This window comes from Glandiceps talaboti, chromosome 7 (assembly GCF_964340395.1).
Source record: "Glandiceps talaboti chromosome 7, keGlaTala1.1, whole genome shotgun sequence".
Lineage (NCBI taxonomy): Eukaryota > Metazoa > Hemichordata > Enteropneusta > Spengelidae > Glandiceps > Glandiceps talaboti.
Genome location: NC_135555.1, coordinates 21147893 through 21168888, shown reverse-complemented (window position 1 = coordinate 21168888; position 20996 = coordinate 21147893). Strand labels below are relative to the sequence as shown.

Below are 20996 nucleotides of genomic sequence, written 5' to 3'. Positions count from 1 at the left end.
AAGAGACACTGGGTCAAACATGGACAACAACTTTTCATCTGGAAAAGCTAGTTACAACCATTTGACCAACTCTGAAAATACCTGTATGTGGTTTCTCTCCTTTGAAAAATGAAGTAGGGCATACAACAAATATGTTCATGACTCATTGTTTCTCTGACAAATTAAATAGACAATGATAGTTGGGTCGTGTTTTTAGAGGTATTGAGATGTTGCCACAACTGTTCTAAATGTATCAAGGTAATTTACTTAGACAATGCTAGATTTTATGCTTCTGGATGCACATCTTTCCTGAAACAAGTAATGAATTTGGTATTCTTTGGCACACGGCATATAGTTGAATATTCACAGCTTCATTTGAATATCTAGTGTAATTTCTCTAGTTATGCTTTTTGAACCATAATTTATGTTAGTTTATATTTGGTTGAAATGTGCTTGTTGAAATGATATATAAATAATGATAGTCTAAAAAGATGTTGAATTATTTACAAAGTGTTGACGACAACATATCTTTAAGTTTACAGGATTATTTTTTTACCTCTGTTTACACTGAACACCAGCAACAATACTACATGATGTATATATGGATCATATCTACAATATACTTGAGAAATTAGACCACTCCTTGTATTGGGTATTGCATACCGCAACGTATAGACCATTTAGTGACAAATAACGTTTCAGACTTAAGTCAATGGGGTCCATATACGAAGTTACCAATAAACTTTAAGTAACTTTCACACCAAAGTTGGCAATGCCATTAAGCTACTAGCCTACTTTAATACTTACTTGTCAAGTTTCAGACTATTAAAAGTTGATGTATCTGCAAGACATGCATATTAGATGTGCATAATTAATTGTTTTTAGTAATTGGGCTATATCTTAAGAATGTATACTTCGAATTCAGTTTAATTCAGTATATACTTTAAACATAGCACAGAACATATGTACTTAAATTTTTGTTGATATAGCTAATAGTTTTAGTGAGTAAATTACACAATTAATGATTTCAGTAATTAAGCTACTTCTAAAGAATGCACATTTCAAATTCGGTACATATATCTACCATAAAAAGAGCGCAAATGACACTGTAGCACAACTGTATTTGGCTGTTGCTATTGTTGCTATGCATATTTGCTTCCATCTTTTGGAAATTTGTTGCAGGTGGCTACTCATGTCGATTATCTTTGAAATATACGCCACCATTTGGCTGTTGCTATGGGCGTGGTCTTGTTGCCATGCATATTTGCATATATTTTTGAATAGTTATGTGCTTGCCTATTACTCCATTATTAGACACCGTTTATTTGTCTTGCAATAGGTGTGATCTTGTTCTAGACATATTTGCATACCTTTTCGGAATCTTTTTTCATTTGGCCCCCAAGTTTTCATATTTGCAATATAAACCATAATTTGGCTGTTGCTATGGGTGTGGTACTGTTGCTAGGTATATTTACATACATTTTTTGAATCTTTATTCTTTTGCCAACCTGTGTATTGTTATCTTTGTAATATGCATCATCACTTCACTGTTGCTAAGGGCCAGTTGTGTCAAAATGTTTTGAACAATAACTGTGCAGGATCACATCCAGAAACACCCCTACCAAGTTTCAGCCTCAATCACCATGTAGTTTTCAAGATGTAAGTTTTTGACCAAAATGAGATTTTTAGACCATGTTAGCATATCGCTGATGGGATGATCATGATCATATTGTAAATTCACCTTCACAAGTTCATGTACACATATCCACGAGTATCTCCATTAAATTTCAGTCTAATCTGCTCAGCAGTTTTGGAATTATGGATTTTTGACCAAAAAGACACCTTTTAGCTCTAATTTGCATATCACAGATGGGATCATCACGTTATGAACAAGTCTTAATTATAAACTAAACATCCTATAAACGCTCACACCAAATTTCAGCCGTATCTGCTCAGTAGTTTGGAATTACAGACTTTTAACCGAAAAGACATTTTCACTGATGGGATCATCATCTTAATCTAAACACCCCCTTAGAACGTTTCCACCGAATCTCGATCCTATCTGATCAACAGTGTCCCCGCTAAGGCTTATTTGCGAGTTACTTGCACAAGGTGTAGATCTTCGTCTGCTCTCAAAGTCAAATTTCATGTTTTGCTCAACCTTATATCCAAGCATCAAGAATGAAACAGAAAATATATACAAATAAAGTATAATTAATGATTAAATGAAATGTCATAGAGTTTTATGTGTCTCTATTCATCATCCAAGAACAGGTTAAAAGTGTTAGCTTCATATTGTAAATAAACATATGATTTAGCGAGCGCCGGTGCGTGCGTGTGCGTGTAAACAGGGACGTATAAACAGTCTGTTTATACGTCCCTGGTATAAACAACTAGTAAAAAAGGGACAGACTAATTGTCTTGGTATTTGGTGGAGGGACATTACTTAGGGCGTGCAGATGGAACGTCGAACAATATTTATCAAACCTTTAAAGTTATATTTATTTTTTGTTAAAGAATACTTATTATATACAAGAGTTTAATGTATTTGAAAGCTATCTTCATTAAATGTTGTGTTTCTCATACTGTACTTGAAATATGTAATACACCTAAATCATTGCATGGAAAATAGTGAACCCCCCCCCCTCTTCCTCATAGCGACCCTCCCGAAATGCTCGCACGAAAAATAGTGACCCGCCACAAAAAAACACTAGGCCCCCAAGTCCCAAACAAAACAATTAAAAAAAAAAACTTTGCAATGCAGCTATTGCATTCTGCACAGATAGCTGTTATGTAAGTATATATTTAATTAAGTTTTTCACATATCTATGAGATAAACTTACAACAGCTAGTTAAATCATAGACCCTCCACCATGCTGGTGGAGGGTCTATCCAGACTATGGTAAAATATATCAAGTTATTACAATGTCAAACAACAACAACAACATGAGGTTCATATTTCAACACAGTGTTTCTCATAAAATTATGATTCAAATGACACTCCCGATGTTTTGCCGTGTGGTGAAGCGTTTTCGTAGAGTCTGTTTTTTTTCAATTTCAGTTAGTTACACCATGGAAGTAGAACTTCCATGGTTACACGTACTGAAACAGACATGGAGGACTGACAGTCCGTGAGACAAACAATACCAATGTGCGCATGAGCGATGACACGACTTAGAGCAACGCTGCAGAACGTATACGCATGCGTATTACGTTCTGAAGCGTTGCTACTTATTCGTCAGACACTGTCTGTGGACTGCACTGTGCGGAAAATCAATCCCGGGGCCCTCTCCAATCACTTTCTAGACAAGATAAAACCTAGGTAGGTACTTAATCATCACGTAGAGTAATTTGACAGTGAATATACGGACAAAATTGACGAAAGTGAACAATCAAGACCCGGGTACCTGCCCGATAAAGAGCGGAGCACGTCCACCTTGAACTTAATTTGTACAGTAATCATGACGGTCAGTTCACCAACAAACATTATGTAAACAGTCAACATCTGCTTTCTAAGGGTAACTACGTCAGCACGGCGTCCCGCAAGCCTCTGTTAATGGGTCCATGCCATAGTGTTGAAACATGCAGACGCGGACATGAAAATCTTGTTTCAATACAATTTACATGCATGCATGCCGAAGTACGTATTCTCCCCACCATGATACAGCGCCCCTAGTGGTCAAAATATACAATCTTTTGTCTTTGTACTAAACAGTCACTAAATTGCATTTGCTTTCTGAATCAGAAATGGACAATGAAGAGTTGGTATTCAGCCTATATGAACGAGGCTTGAATGAAGCATATCAAGTGTTACTTTACCGACTTGAGAATAATACACTCTCTGACAAAGGTATGTTGTTGTAGTAATACATAACACCACCCATTCCATTGTATCATATTTACTTGGTGACAAGTTTGTTGTTTGCAGAAATTTGTGAGTCAGTAGTATCGGAATTTGAATTAGACAGTGAAAGTCCCTTTTTAGCACAACTGAGCTGGTTCAGTATGCTAAAGGAATGGTGAGTGTGTATGTATTGATGTACAAATGTACGTGTGTGTATGTAAACAACTATAACTTATAAGGGGAATGCCACTCCAGGAAAGAGATATTTTCATAAAATGTGTGCTCTTTAGGAGAGTCTTCATGATTTTACATGACGAAATGCTTCAGTATTACTAAAGGCATGGTGAAATGTGTGTATCTATGTTGTGTGTGTATTTCAACAACTTAATGTCAAAACCTTCCAGACTGATTGCCATGCTATAGTACTTGGTGAGGGTGTAGAGATAGAAATTTTTGTATGAAATGGATTGTATTAGAGATGTGAGTTTTGGGTCAAAAATATGCCTTTGGTCTGAATATATGAATTTTTATGGAAAAGTTCTCCTTTTTGCTAAGATTGGGGAACCACAGTAAAAGAAAGGGAGAAAGGAGGTAAATGGCAGTGTTTCCCCATAGAGTGATGTCGTGTTTTGATATGTACCGCATTCCACCGGAAGCGGAACTTACTTATTCCAGAGCATTCTGGGTATATAAAAATGAGCGGCAAATAAAGTATTACATATTCGTTGACAACACGCAAAGTAGAGGAAGCTTCAGCTCTTGATCCAGAATTTGCAGAGGTCAGAAGGGCAATCAATTCAGGTCATTTTGAAAGCTGTAAACAATACCAACATGTGGCTGGTGAGTTGTGTATGATTGGTCAGTTGATATTGCGAGGGACTCGTATTGTGTTACCTGCAAAGTTGAGACAGCAAGCCCTAGCTCTAGCCCATGAAGGACATCTTGGTATTGTTGGTACCAAGCAGAACTTGCGTACTAAAGTTGGCCAGGCTATGATAAGGCCGCGGAACGTTTTGTTCGTTCATGTCATGGATGTCAACTTGTAGCTAAACCAGCTGAGCTTATTAGGTCAACGATGCTACCAGACGGTCCTTGGCAAGACTTAGCTGTTGATTTATTGGGACCACTCCCATCCGGTCATTCATTACTCGTGCTGGCAGACTACTACAGTCGGTATTATGAGGTGGCGATAATGACATCTACCACAGCAGATAAGGTGATTGACTGTTTAGAGGAACATCTTAGTCGTCATGGTATTCCCATGACAATTCGGTCTGACAATGGACCCCAGTTTAAAGCTGAAGACTACATGATATTTTGTGAAGTCAATGGCATCAAAGCTGTTAAAGTTACTCCACAGTGGGCACAGGGCAATGGAGAGGTAGAACGCCAGAATTCCTCCCTATTGAAACGACTGCAGATAGCACAAGTTGAAAAGCAAGACTGGAGGAGAGAGATTCAAAAATATCTGGCATCGTACAGGGCACTCACTCGTCCTACAACTGGTTGCAGCCCTGCAGAATTGTTATTTGGTCGTAAACTACGTGGTAAACTACCAGACTTGTCAACGCATCATCATGATGACGTCGAAGTTCAAGACCGTGACACTGAGCAGAAAGCCAAGTCTAAGATAACCGCTGATTTGCGAAGTGGTGCAAAACCATCAGAAATCAACGTGGGGGATGAAGTACTGATTTGCCAGGAGAAGATGAACAAGCTGACAACTAACTTCAATGACACCCCACACACCGTTGTGCACAGAGAGGTAACCAGGTAACTGTTCAATCACCTGAAGGTGTTGGTTACAAGCGAAACACGTCCCCTGTGAAATTGTTTGTAAATCCTGAAACTAATAATACAGCAGTGGAACCACCTGTAGAAGCACCAGTGGATGACCCTAGTAAATCTAGTGTGCCACAAGCTGCCTGTAGACCAACTCGCACAAGGAAGTTACCTGTGAAATATGATGACTTCATCATGGGATGATGCTATTGTAAAGGGGCAGAATAATCCCCTAAATGACAGGGCTGAGGCATATAGTTAATGGGTAGTCCACCCCAGCCTGAAAGTTATTCTTGAACACTGAGTAATTTGACTTATCGTTTTGACTGTTTAAGTCTTGACTATGTTGTTTCTCCACTTAAGAATTAATAATTAAATAACTGTTGGAACTATTAACTGTTGACTGTTAAGCTGGAAGCTGAAGAACTTTAAGCTGTTAATTGTTTGGTTAAAAACAAAACCCCAAAGAACGTTACCATTAAGGGACATGTGCATGATCAGGACATTTACTTTTGATGACTTATTTCACCTAGAAGAAAAAGAGGGATGTCGTGTATTGATATGTACCGCATTCCACCGGAATCGGAACTTACTTATTCCAGAGCATTCTGGGTATATAAAAATGAGCGGCAAATAAAGTATTACATATTCGTTCGTCTGCTGAAGTTGAATCTTGTCTAAAGTCTAGTTTAATCTGAGCCAATAAGGCGAAATTTTACAAGTATATGGTAATTTTGTATGGGAAGTGACAAGTCCGTACCCAGGTAACATGACATGGGGGTTGAGGTTGGGTGGCTAGATTTTACATAATACTGGCCATGGCAATACCACAGAAGTTATACCCCGAAAACTTATTTGTTAATGGGGCCAAAATATTCTAGAGGAGTTATTCTGCAGATATTTTTCAAGACAACTTGCCCTAGCAATTGTAGCATTCTTAGCAACAGCTAAATGCAAATATGTTTTGCAAAGATAGCAGTGTATGCTTACGTATGTCAAAAAATGTATGCTAATATATCTAGCAACAGGGCAGCTCCCTAAGCAACAGTAAAATTTGGGTGTGTATGATGTGCTTAGCAGCAAGGCCATGCACACACACACACACACAGAAAGAGCCAAATAATGCAATGGTATATATTGCAAAGATAACAGGAAGTAATCAGGAATTGTACAATTGTGCTACAACACCATTGGTACTATTTTTCAATTATTTGCCAACAAATGTACAGGTGTACTTAGGGATCTTTACTTCAGATCAATACAAACTTGGTTCAGAGACCATAGGTAAATTACAAAATTGATTATTAAACATGCAGAATTCTGTATTTTCTGTCCGTTTGTCATTTCAACTGCTTGAAAGGAATCTTCCTGACATATAGCATTAAATGCAGTGCTATGGTGTTATTTAGTCCATCTCCATGGGTAAGACTTACACAGCACAGTACCATTTAGTTTCTTCTATCCTTCTAATGTCATGTGCTTTGTTTACATCTGCTATGAGTTGTTCCGGATCTTGGTTGTTTCATTACATTTTTGCATTCATATAAATCACATATATGGACAAGCTTTGTTCGTAACATATAGTCTTCAGATGATCACTGCCTTTTTAAAATTAATAACAATCATCATATTCATAAAATGTTAGTTTAGATTTATGATCAGTGAGTCACATGACTAACACCTTTATTTTTTGTGTTAACAGATAAATTCATGGTAATAGATTGTCTTTGTCAACATGGACTTGTTACATTGGATGAAGTCATGGTTGAAGAAGACTCTGAGGAGCATTGTATAGAGTATAGTACAAGAAGTGACTGTGATGTGTTAGTGACCAATGAGAGCCAGAATTCTCCAGAAAATACAATGACATGTGGAAATTGTGATATTATTAGCAATGAACGGACTCTGTCAGACTCTGAGGAGCATTGTTTAGGGTCCAGTGCTACAGGAGATGACAATGGAAACCATAAAAATGAAAGGCTATTTGTATGTACTGATTGTGGTAAAAGGTTTTGTCATAAATATAATTTGAAAGTGCACGTGGGAATCCACACAAATGAAAGACCATTTGTATGTAAGGAGTGTGGTAAACGTTTTACTCACAGTGGTGCTTTGAAAGTACATATGAGAATCCACACAAATGAAAGACCATTTGTATGTAAGGAGTGTGGTCAAAGTTTTACTCACAGTGGTGCTTTGAAAGTACACATGAGAATCCATACAAATGAAAGACTATTTGTATGTAAGGAATGTGGTCAAAGTTTTACTCAAAGAGGTACTTTGAAAGTACACATGAGAATCCATACAAAGGAAAGGCCATTTGTATGTAAGGAGTGTGGTAAAAGTTTTACTCAAAGTAGTGATTTGAAAGTACACATGAGAATCCATACAAATGAAAGACCATTTGTATGTAAGGAGTGTAGTAAACGTTTTACTGAAAGTAGTAATCTGAAAGTACACATGAGAATCCACACAAATGAAAGACCATTTGTATGTAAGGAGTGTGGTAAAAGTTTTACTCAAAGTAGTGCTTTGAAAGTACACATGAGAATCCATACAAATGAAAGACCATTTGTATGTAAGGAGTGTGGTAAAAGTTTTACTCAAAGTAGTGCTTTGAAAGTACACATGAGAATCCACACAAATGAAAGACCATTTGTATGTAAGGAGTGTGGTAAACGTTTTACAAAAAGTATTGATTTGAAAGTACACATGAGAATCCATACAAAGGAAAGGCCATTTGTATGTAAGGAGTGTGGTAAAAGTTTTACTCAAAGGAGTGATTTTAAAGTACACATGAGAATCCATACAAATGAAAGACCATTTGTATGTAAGGAGTGTAGTAAACGTTTTACTGAAAGCAGTAATCTGAAAGTACACATGAGAATCCACACAAATGAAAGACCATTTGTATGTAAGGAGTGTGGTAAAAGTTTTACTCAAAGTAGTGCTTTGAAAGTACACATGAGAATCCATACAAATGAAAGACCATTTGTATGTAAGGAGTGTGGTAAAAGTTTCGCTCACAGTGGTAATCTGAACAAACACATGGGAATCTATACAAAGCAAAGACTATTTGTATGTAAGGAGCGTGATAAAAAGATTTCATCAAGGAAATAATCGAAATGTTCATATGAGACTCCATGTAGATCATAAACCATATTTGTGTCACGATATGAAATTACATAGGAGAATTCATAAAAATGAAAAAAAAAACATTCATATGTAATTCCCAGTTGGCCAGAGTAGTTTACCAGATGTCATGATTATACTGTAAAAGGTTGTCCATATTTTTTTTTACTCTATGGACAATATGGAATGATCGGTTGCAGGATACCTTGAAGGAAATTTGCAGGAAATCATCTCGAGCCAGATTTTTAGCTCCGCTGTCAGCGAAAGCTGAAAGCGTAGCTTTAGGTATAGGTTGTATAGAGTATAGAGAGTAGAGTGAATCATAGGTGTCCGTCAAACTTTTATATTTTCATTATTTTCTGCGAAAGTGACAGTCAGAATTCCAGATATTTGGTGTGCATGTTCCCTTGGGCGAGGCTATTCAGCTTTGTTCATGCCAAATTGATCTGTGCCATTTTCAATTTTTTATGATTTTTTTTTCATAAAATGTCATTTTCATCATCTCCGTGAAAACTTCTTGTTAGATTGCTTTGATATCTGGTGTGTTGATGCGCAGGGGGTAGCTTACTCAGGTTTGTTAATTTCAAGTCAGCACATCTTCATTTTTATTTTTTATGATTTTTTTTTTGTAATTTGAAAAAAAAATGAATATGTTAATGAGTATTATGACCGACGCCATATTGGAAATCAATCGACGAGACTTTAAGTAAACTGCCACTTTTCAAAAGACACTATGACGTCAAACAAGCAATGTAATATGTGCTATAGTCATAATTTTAGGCATTGGGCGCCCAAATGCATGAAGTGACAAGCGTTTATTCGAAACAGGGTTGTAAACTTCAAATCCAAATTCTGCACCCCTTCTACATAATCAGCCAGTCCGCAACATCCTTATTTGCATACTCTATCCTGATTCGACCAGAAGCTGAAGCTGACCTCATTTGACCGGGTGAATTTCCACAGCAAGTAACACAGGACGTTCTTGGTACTCACTAGAATCACACTTCAGACCCACTATAAAAATGTGATGTTTTCAGATAACATGTAACTTGTGATTAATTCTATATTGTCGTGCAATTTGGAGTGACAGTGAACCAGAATTAAGACAACTTGCGTAAGGAAGGCATGCCTAGGCATGCGGTTGAAGTTATGCAAGAGCAGTCTAACTGCGGACTGTGAATCAACCAAACTTTGTTTATTGGCCGACAGTCACATGTAAAGTTAAACGACATGAACGTGTCTTGCCATTTCCAAAATGCAAATATTTGGCAAGTAAAAATAATTAAAATAATTACAACTTTAATTTGGCTTCAGACTTTGCATTACATTTTGCGTATCTTTCCCCGTTTTACATGTAAATCCGAAAAGGTTCTCTCTCGTCATGTCATCAGTGATCATACCGCGAGGGGCTGCTTTGAGTACGAGCGAAGTGAGGCATGTTGAGGTATTTTGTTGAGAATTATAAATATTGCGAAATGTCAAGTACAAGGTTTAAATACAATGGAATGATGAAAAAATGGCCGAGTCTGCTGACAGGCGCCGGTCACAAGAAACACTGTAAATTAAAATATCAGACGATGTATGTATTAATCGCCATCTTTCTTAGTTTCCGTACGGCGACAATCCCAGGTACCCGGATGCACGAGGGACTAACCCGGAAGCAAGTCGTTGTCAGCCATACGTTACAGTGGTAACATCGTCCGAGAAATCGCTGCGTTCAGAGTGTCATTATTCACAGAATTGTTGTTTTCGAGTGAAAACGCGTCTTGGATTGTATAACTCTAACAAATGAAGACATGTCAAGTTATATTTTGAAAGTTGTATCGCTAGTTTGAGACGATTTTCTCACGTACTATAGTACTATCGAGGCTTACTTGGACTTGGACTTGGACCTTACTCCAGTTCATTGGGAAGTTTAGCCAGTCCGATAATTCTTTCTGGTTTAGTTTACAACACTTTTGATCACGCAGATTTTGTTGTTGTGATGAAAAGAAATAAAAAAAAGATCACTTCAACCATTTCGTTGTGTTTTCTTTATGAAAGGTAATAGAACATGAATGAGTGTTACCACTGTAACGTATGGCTGAGAATGACTCTCTTTCGGGTACTTGGCGGGGATTGTTGCCGTCCGGAAACTAAGATTTCTTCCCTATATATATCTACTACAACTTGTACAAGTTGAATGTTGTTGACTGGGTAAATTTGTTAGAAAATTGAAATTCAAATTGCCTCAAAATTATTTTAGATCCCTAGTTTATTTCATTTATCATTAAAATTTTCCAGGGTTAAAGCTGACACTGGAATTATTTATAGCCAACCTCAAATTCCTCTTATTTTTCTTTTTCTTGTGTGCATTTCCCAGTCATTTTTTTTCTGAGATTTTGTGCAATTTTTCATAACAGTAGATTTTTGTTATAAAAATGGTGACTATGGTATAAAAGTACAATACATTACCAACTTCTGTGTAACATGTGTTTTATAGTGAGACATCATATGAACCACTAACCACTTTATTGCATCGCTAAAACAAAACTGCATAGTGAAGAGCTGAAGAACTGAACCACTTCTACATGTCACCAAAATAAAAAAAAAAAAAAAAAAAAAAAACAGCGGAGCTATTCTGACCGATAGGTCGCTTGTCTATTGGCATAGTATAAGGTTGTTTATTATAGTGACATGTGATATACATTTTACAAATTGGCAATAACAATATCAGAAAGCAAACACATCACCCAGCCCACCGGGCTTATTAGTCACTACAAAACTGAATTACTCGTATAAAGCACTTAAAAATAAGGGGTGCAAAGAGGACAGTCATAACAAGTAAAGAAAAGTAACATACTACACTGTTATATAAAGATGATTACACCTTCTGGTGTAAGCTTTGTGAATAAATTTACAAGTTGCTCTAGGCATATTGATCATTATAAAGTTCCATTTCTCAGTCTCATTAAAGTTTAGAAAATTTGGATTAGACTCAAGTATAATATTGTAAAAATGTGTTCTTAAATCATGATAGAATGAACAGTGAAATAAAAAGTGAGATTCATCCTAGTTCTGTAGAACTATTTCTACAACCCCCACCAGGTCCATGTAATTACTGATGTATTTGATTGAATATTCTTTGACTTAATTTATATATTTAATATATTTAATTTATATATTTTGTTAATTTATTTGTTATGTATGTTTTTTTTCCTGGTGAAATCAATAAATCAAATCAATAAATCTAAAAAATCAAATTGAATTTGCATTACATAACACACACAGGCGAGTATGTAACACCTCGCCCCTAAAACGACCTGTTTCAATCCTGAGTGGAAGTATTCCTACTCGTAACTGAACAAAAAGAGAACGTTCAGCTCTTGACAAATCTAAATCTAAATAATTTTCACGGCGATGTGTTCTTTTAAAGATACTGTACGTGCGTAATTTCGGTTTATTACGAACATGCATATACCAGTTTTCAGTACAATTCAAATGTTTACGTAACCTGACAATCCCAGTATTACATGGAATCAACTCATCAATATCTAGACTTTCAAAGATGTCATACATTTCAGAAGACCAATTGCCAATATAACTAAACTAATGAAGTTTAGTAGTGCTATAGGCATGGTGTGTGTGTATATGTGTGTGTGTGTGTGTGTGTGTGTGTGTGTGTGTGTGTGTGAACAACTGAAACTCAAAAACTGTCTGACCGATTGACTTGGTATTTGGTAGGAACATTACATGTGGTGTCGAGTTGGGAAATTGAAAGTAAAATGATTGTATCACAGATGTGTGATTTGGGTCAGAAAATGTCATTTTTGGTAAAAAAACAAACCTTCCAATGATTGTTTTGGTGATATGTCTCAGGAATATTTAGACAGGAGCGTACAGAAATGATTGTTTAAATTCAGTCAGTCAGCCAGTCAGTCAGTTAGTCAGTTAGTCATTCTGTATGTCTGTCTGTCTGTCTGTCTGTCTGTCTGTCTGTCTGTCTTGTAGTTGATACAAGTGATTTTGGTATTGAACTTTACCTCAAATTACTGGGGGATGAAATTTGGTAATGATTCTAAAAGTGTTAGTCTGCAAATTGTGAGTGTGTCATACTTACATAGCAACCGTGAGCATGCCCTTAGCAACAGTCAAATGATAGTGTTTTTTAAATACAAATATAACAATGGATAATGCATTTGAATAAACATTATTTTAAACATGTAAATGCCCTAAGCATCATGACCATGCCCATAGCAACATGTAAACAATGACGTATAATGCCCAAATAGCACTAGTGACAGGAAAGTAAATGAATTATGTAGATATGCCTGGCAATAAGATCACACCCACATGATTGCAAATATAAATATACCTAGCAACAAGACCACATTATCAATACAGAAAATTACAGTTTACTGTCAACAGTTATGCTTCAACGCCATTGGCACTTTTATTAAAACTAAAATGTTTGGTATACATGTTAAGATATTAATAAACCATATTCATGATTTTATCAAATGTGTATTCTATTCATTTGTTTATCAAAGACATGGCGAAATTTAAAGAAATTGCGTCACCTCCAATAACAGTGACGCAAAATTTCAGGTTCCCCGCCCTCCCCATTCTCTCACCCATCCCACCCGCTGTACTAATGAACGGAACCTTAATAAACGCAGAGACACGTTTTGATTGTGCGCCCTCTCCTACAGCTAGTTTAAATCACAGCCCCTCCACCATGGTGGAGGGAGGGTCTATGGTAAAATATATCAAATTATTACAATGTCAAAACAACAACATGAGGTTCATATTTCAACACAGTGTTCTCATAAAATTATGATTCAAATGACACTCCCGATGTTTTGCCGTGTGGTGAAGCGTTTTCGTGGAGTCTAAATTTCAATTCAGTTAGTGTACATGTACCAATCTAACCAAACAGACGTGAGACAAACAATACCAATGTGCGCATGAGCGATGACACGACTTATTAGTAAAGATTTTGGTTGGCGTCTCTGGTACGACAACATAGACACTGTCTGTGGACTGCACTGTGCGGATAATCAATCCTGGGGCCCTCTCCAATCACTTTCTAGACAAGATAAACTCTAGGTAGGTACTTAATCATCAGGTAAAGTAATTTGACAGTGAATATATGGACAAAATTGACGAAAGTGAACAATCAAGACCCGCGTACCGGGTCCTACTAGTACTAATTTATGCCCGGGACTGCCCGTACATTGCCCGGGACTGCCCGGGCCCAAAGTAGAAGTGTGCTTACCATTTTAATCACAGATTTCCACACTACAGATATAACATAATTACTATCACGCAAAAGTAGATTTGTAAATGCTTAAAACACCGTTTTATCACACAAACATTGCACCCCTGTTCCTGCACTACTAACTCAGTAAACTGAACGCCATCTTGTACTCAAGACTCGACCATTTTGTAGGAGGGGTTGCAGGAGTTATAGCATGGGCGGAAAAGTTTTTAGTACTGCATGCAACGCCCGATATAGAAACTGTCAACAGTCGTGGATGTTTGCCAAGAGACTTTCTGTGCAATTACAAAAGGATGGTGAAATATTTGTGTCACAAACATGCATGTGTTCTTACACACGTCAAAGTTAACTTTCCTGGCACCCCTATCGTAGAATGGTCGAGTGTGACTATCAAAATGCCGTCCTGAAATAAGATCACTTGGTCGTGGATTTTGTTGTGTGTAAAAACGGTGTTTTCAACTCTTCACACTCTGATTTTTGCTGCGACAAAGATTTGTTTTGGTTTAAAAGCAGTAATCTGCACCAAGAACAGCAAAAAGATTCCTACATTTGGCCCGGGCAGCGTCCGGGCAGTCTCGGGCATAAATTAGTAGGACCGCGCGTACCCGCCTGATATTATTGTGATAAAGAGCACGTCCACCTTGAATTTATTGTACACTACAGACTACAGTAATCATGACGGGTCAGTTCACCAATAAACATTATGTATTAGTAAACAGTCAACATCTGCTTTCTAAGGGTAACTACGTCAGCACGGCGTCCCGCAAGCCTCTGTTAATGGGTCCATACTGTTGCAACATACAGACACGGACAATTTGCATGCTGAAGTACGTATTCTCCCCACCATGACACAGCGCCCCTAGTGGTCAAAATATACAATCTTTTGTCTTTGTACTAAACAGTCACTAAATTGCATTTGCTTTCTGAATCAGAAATGGACAATGAAGAGTTGGTATTCAGCCTATATGAACGAGACTTGAATAAAGCATATCAAGTGTTACTTTACCGACTTGAGAATAACACACTCTCTGACAAAGGTATGTTGTAGTAATACATAACACCACCCATTCCATTGTATCATATTGACTTGATGACAAGTTTGTTGTTTGCAGAAATTTGTGAGTCAGCAGTATCGGATTTGAATTAGACAGTGAAACTCCCTTTTAGCACAACTGAGCTGGTTCAGTATGCTAAAGGAATGGTGAGTGTGTATGTATTGATGTACAAATGTACGTGTGTGTATGTAAACAACTATAACTTATAAGGGGAATGCCACTCCAGGAAAGAGATATTTTCATAAAATGTGTGCTCTTTAGGAGAGTCTTCATGATTTTACATGACGAAATGCTTCAGTATTACTAAAGGCATGGTGAAATGTGTGTATCTATGTTGTGTGTGTATTTCAACAACTTAATGTCAAAACCTTCCAGACTGATTGCCATGCTATAGTACTTGGTGAGGGTGTAGAGATAGAAATTTTTGTATGAAATGGATTGTATTAGAGATGTGAGTTTTGGGTCAAAAATATGCCTTTGGTCTGAATATATATATATTTTTTTTTTTATTTATTTTTAATGAGGGCAAAAATAGTTGACGAAACAACTAATCGAGTTTTGTCCTCAGAGAAAAAACAACAACAACAAAGCAAAGCAAAACAAAACAAAACAAAACAAAAACATACATATCACACAAATCCGGAGAAGTATTTAACTAAATTCGGAAACAATGACAAATCTTAAAAGAAAGAACAAAATGGTATACATCAAGTGATCAACTAATACTGGCTAAGAAGATGGCTTTTGAAATTAGCTTTGAACGTAGTCCGACTTCGAGTGTCTCTTATATGGGAAGGGATAGAGTTCCAAATTTTGGCCCCAGTGAACTTTGTGCTAAATTGACCGTAATTATTGTTGTATTTTGGGATGCTTAAATCATTTCGCTTCTGTTGCCTGGTGTCGTAACAATGACCTATCTTGGAAAAGAAATTTGAGAAGTATGGCGGAACATTGCCATTGATCACATCGTGAACAAAAATTCCTATTTGGTAATCACGTTGCTTGTATACATCTAGCATTAGGAGGCGTTTAAATAAGGGGGGGGGGAGTGGGTGTTGTAACTACTGAAGGTAATTATGCGAGCAATTTTCTTTTGGATGATTAGTATATCTTTGAGGTAAGACTGATATGTACAGCCCCATACTTCAAGTCCATATGACAGATGGGGAAGAACAAGTGTATTATATATCATCAAAAGAATATGCTGAGGAACTGTATAACGAAGTCTGTACAAAATACCAGTTAGCTTACTCATTTTTTTCTTCACTTCTAAAATGTGGCAATTCCATAACATTTTACTATCCAAATATACTCCAACATAAGAGGTATTACTGACAAAGTTAATAGCCATATCTTTCAACTGAACTGAACCTTGTGCATTATGAGGTTTGTGTCTACCACCAATGAGTAATGCGTGTGATTTAGCAGAATTTACTGCTAAATATGAATTTTTATGGAAAAGTTCTCCTTTTTGCTAAGATTGGGGAACCACAGTAACAGAAAGGGAGAAAGGAGGTAAATGGCAGTGTTTCCCTATAGAGTGATGTCGTGTTTTGATATGTACCGCATTCCACCGGAAGCGGAACTTACTTATTCCAGAGCATTCTGGGTATATAAAAATGAGCGGCAAATAAAGTATTACATATTCGTTGACAACACGCGAAGTAGAGGAAGCTTCAGCTCTTGATCCAGAATTTGCAGAGGTCAGAAGGGCAATCAATTCAGGTCATTTTGAAAGCTGTAAACAATACCAACATGTGGCTGGTGAGTTGTGTATGATTGGTCAGTTGATATTGCGAGGGACTCGTATTGTGTTACCTGCAAAGTTGAGACAGCAAGCCCTAGCTCTAGCCCATGAAGGACATCTTGGTATTGTTGGTACCAAGCAGAACTTGCGTACTAAAGTTGGCCAGGCTATGATAAGGCCGCGGAACGTTTTGTTCGTTCATGTCATGGATGTCAACTTGTAGCTAAACCAGCTGAGCTTATTAGGTCAACGATGCTACCAGACGGTCCTTGGCAAGACTTAGCTGTTGATTTATTGGGACCACTCCCATCCGGTCATTCATTACTCGTACTGGCAGACTACTACAGTCGGTATTATGAGGTGGCGATAATGACATCTACCACAGCAGATAAGGTGATTGACTGTTTAGAGGAACATCTTAGTCGTCATGGTATTCCCATGACAATTTGGTCTGACAATGGACCCCAGTTTAAAGCTGAAGACTACATGATATTTTGTGAAGTCAATGGCATCAAAGCTGTTAAAGTTACTCCAAAGTGGGCACAGGGCAATGGAGAGGTAGAACGCCAGAATTCCTCCCTATTGAAACGACTGCAGATAGCACAAGTTGAAAAGCAAGACTGGAGGAGAGAGATTCGAAAATATCTGGCATCGTACAGGGCACTCACTCGTCCTACAACTGGTTGCAGCCCTGCAGAATTGTTATTTGGTCGTAAACTATGTGGTAAACTACCAGACTTGTCAACGCATCATCATGATGACGTCGAAGTTCAAGACCGTGACACTGAGCAGAAAGCCAAGTCTAAGATAACCGCTGATTTGCGAAGTGGTGCAAAACCATCAGAAATCAACGTGGGGGATGAAGTACTGATTTGCCAGGAGAAGATGAACAAGCTGACAACTTGATGTGAAATATGATGACTTCATCATGGGATGATGCTATTGTAAAGGGGCAGAATAATCCCCTAAATGACAGGGCTGAGGCATATAGTTAATGGGTAGTCCACCCCAGCCTGAAAGTTATTCTTGAACACTGAGTAATTTGACTTATCGTTTTGACTGTTTAAGTCTTGACTATGTTGTTTCTCCACTTAAGAATTAATAATTAAATAACTGTTGGAACTATTAACTGTTGACTGTTAAGCTGGAAGCTGAAGAACTTTAAGCTGTTAATTGTTTGGTTAAAAACAAAACCCCAAAGAACGTTACCATTAAGGGACATGTGCATGATCAGGACATTTACTTTTGATGACTTATTTCACTTAGAAGAAAAAGAGGGATGTCGTGTATTGATATGTACCGCATTCCACCGGAATCGGAACTTACTTATTCCAGAGCATTCTGGGTATATAAAAATGAGCGGCAAATAAAGTATTACATATTCGTTCGTCTGCTGAAGTTGAATCTTGTCTAAAGTCTAGTTTAATCTGAGCCAATAAGGCGGAATTTTACAAGTATATGGTAATTTTGTATGGGAAGTGACAAGTCCGTACCCAGGTAACATGACATGGGGGTTGAGGTTGGGTGGCTAGATTTTACATAATACTGGCCATGGCAATACCACAGAAGTTATACCCCGAAAACTTATTTGTTAATGGGGCCAAAATATTCTAGAGGAGTTATTCTGCAGATATTTTTCAAGACAACTGGCCCTAGCAATTGTAGCATTCTTAGCAACAGCTAAATGCAAATATGTTTTGCAAAGATAGCAGTGTAACAGTATGCTTACGTATGTCAAAAAAATGTATGCTAATATATCTAGCAACAGGGCAGCTCCCTAAGCAACAGTAAAATTTGGGTGTGTATGATGTGCTTAGCAGCAAGGCCATGCACACACACACACACACACACAGAAAGAGCCAAATAATGCAATGGTATATATTGCAAAGATAACAGGGAGTAATCAGGAATTGTACAATTGTGCTACAACACCATTGGTACTATTTTTCAATTATTTGCCAACAAATGTACAGGTGTACTTAGGGATCTTTACTTCAGATCAATACAAACTTGGTTCAGAGACCATAGGTAAATTACAAAATTGATTATTAAACATGCAGAATTCTGTATTTTCTGTCCGTTTGTCATTTCAACTGCTTGAAAGGAATCTTCCTGACATATAGCATTAAATGCAGTGCTATGGTGTTATTTAGTCCATCTCCATGGGTAAGACTTACACAGCACAGTACCATTTAGTTTCTTCTATCCTTCTAATGTCATGTGCTTTGTTTACATCTGCTATGAGTTGTTCCGGATCTTGGTTGTTTCATTACATTTTTGCATTCATATAAATCACATATATGGACAAGCTTTGTTCGTAACATATAGTCTTCAGATGATCACTGCCTTTTTAAAATTAATGACAATCATAATATTCATAAAATGTTAGTTTAGATTTATGATCAGTGAGTCACATGACTAACACCTTTATTTTTTGTGTTAACAGATAAATTCATGGTAATAGATTGTCTTTGTCAACATGGACTTGTTACATTGGATGAAGTCATGGTTGAAGAAGACTCTGAGGAGCATTGTATAGAGTATAGTACAAGAAGTGACTGTGATGTGTTAGTGACCAATGAGAGCCAGAATTCTCCAGAAAATACAATGACATGTGGAAATTGTGATATTATTAGCAATGAACGGACTCTGTCAGACTCTGAGGAGCATTGTTTAGGGTCCAGTGCTACAGGAGATGACAATGGAACCCATAAAAATGAAAGGCTATTTGTATGTACTGATTGTGGTAAAAGGTTTTGTCATAAATATAATTTGAAAGTGCACATGAGAATCCACACAAATGAAAGACCATTTGTATGTAAGGAGTGTGGTAAACGTTTTACTCAAAGAGGTACTTTGAAAGTACACATGAGAATCCATACAAAGGAAAGGCCATTTGTATGTAAGGAGTGTGGTAAAAGTTTTACTCAAAGTAGTGATTTGAAAGTACACATGAGAATCCATACAAATGAAAGACCATTTGTATGTAAGGAGTGTAGTAAACGTTTTACTGAAAGTAGTAATCTGAAAGTACACATGAGAATCCACACAAATGAAAGACCATTTGTATGTAAGGAGTGTGGTAAAAGTTTTACTCAAAGAGGTACTTTGAAAGTACACATGAGAATCCATACAAAGGAAAGGCCATTTGTATGTAAGGAGTGTGGTAAAAGTTTTACTCAAAGTAGTGATTTGAAAGTACACATGAGAATCCATACAAATGAAAGACCATTTGTATGTAAGGAGTGTGGTAAAAGTTTCGCTCACAGTGGTAATCTGAACAAACACATGGGAATCTATACAAAGCAAAGACTATTTGTATGTAAGGAGCGTGATAAAAAGATTTCATCAAGGAAATAATCGAAATGTTCATATGAGACTCCATGTAGATCATAAACCATATTTGTGTCACGATATGAAATTACATAGGAGAATTCATAAAAATGAAAAAAAAACATTCATATGTAATTCCCAGTTGGCCAGAGTAGTTTACCAGATGTCATGATTATACTGTAAAAGGTTGTCCATATTTTTTTTTACTCTATGGACAATATGGAATGATCGGTTGCAGGATACCTTGAAGGAAATTTGCAGGAAATCATCTCGAGCCAGATTTTTAGCTCCGCTGTCAGCGAAAGCTGAAAGCGTAGCTTTAGGTATAGGTTGTATAGAGTATAGAGAGTAGAGTGAATCATAGGTGTCCGTCAAACTTTTATATTTTCATTATTTTCTGCGAAAGTGACAGTCAGAATTCTTAGATATTTGGTGTGCATGTTCCCTTGGGGGAGGCTATTCAGCTTTGTTCATGCCAAATTGATCTGTGCCATTTTCAATTTTTTATGATTTTTTTTTCATAAAATGTCATTTTCATCATCTCCGTGAAAACTTCTTGTTAGATTGCTTTGATATCTGGTGTGTTGATGCGCAGGGGGTAGCTTACTCAGGTTTGTTAATTTCAAGTCAGCACATCTTCATTTTTATTTTTTATGATTTTTTTTTTGTAATTTGAAAAAAAAATGAATATGTTAATGAGTATTATGACCGACGCCATATTGGAAATCAATCGACGAGACTTTAAGTAAACTGCCACTTTTCAAAAGACACTATTGACGTCAAACAAGCAATGTAATATGTGCTATAGTCATAATTTTAGGCATTGGGCGCCCAAATGCATGAAGTGACAAGCGTTTATTCGAA

General features: G+C 37.0%; 1 protein-coding gene across 1 annotated transcript; it reads left to right on the top strand.

The window, feature by feature from the left end:
* Nucleotides 1–4898: 4898 nt before the first annotated feature.
* LOC144438088 (uncharacterized) lies at nucleotides 4899–20402 on the top strand. The gene is made up of 4 exons (XM_078127117.1): nucleotides 4899–5588; nucleotides 6835–6889; nucleotides 7308–8653; nucleotides 19500–20402. Exons 1-4 carry the CDS (start codon nucleotides 4899–4901, stop codon nucleotides 20157–20159), a joined length of 2751 nt encoding a protein of 916 aa, XP_077983243.1. The 3' UTR covers nucleotides 20160–20402.
* Nucleotides 20403–20996: the final 594 nt, after the last annotated feature.

Excerpts from the sequence above, each read along its gene's own strand:
- LOC144438088 (XM_078127117.1), top strand. The coding sequence starts at position 4,899 with ATGCTACCAGACGGTCCTTGGCAAGACTTAGCTGTTGATTTATTGGGA. Across the intron at positions 6,890-7,307 it reads ACTTGGTTCAGAGACCATAG|ATAAATTCATGGTAATAGAT; the intron begins GTAAATTACAAA and ends TTGTGTTAACAG. Across the intron at positions 8,654-19,499 it reads GTGGTAATCTGAACAAACAC|AATGGAACCCATAAAAATGA; the intron begins ATGGGAATCTAT and ends ACAGGAGATGAC.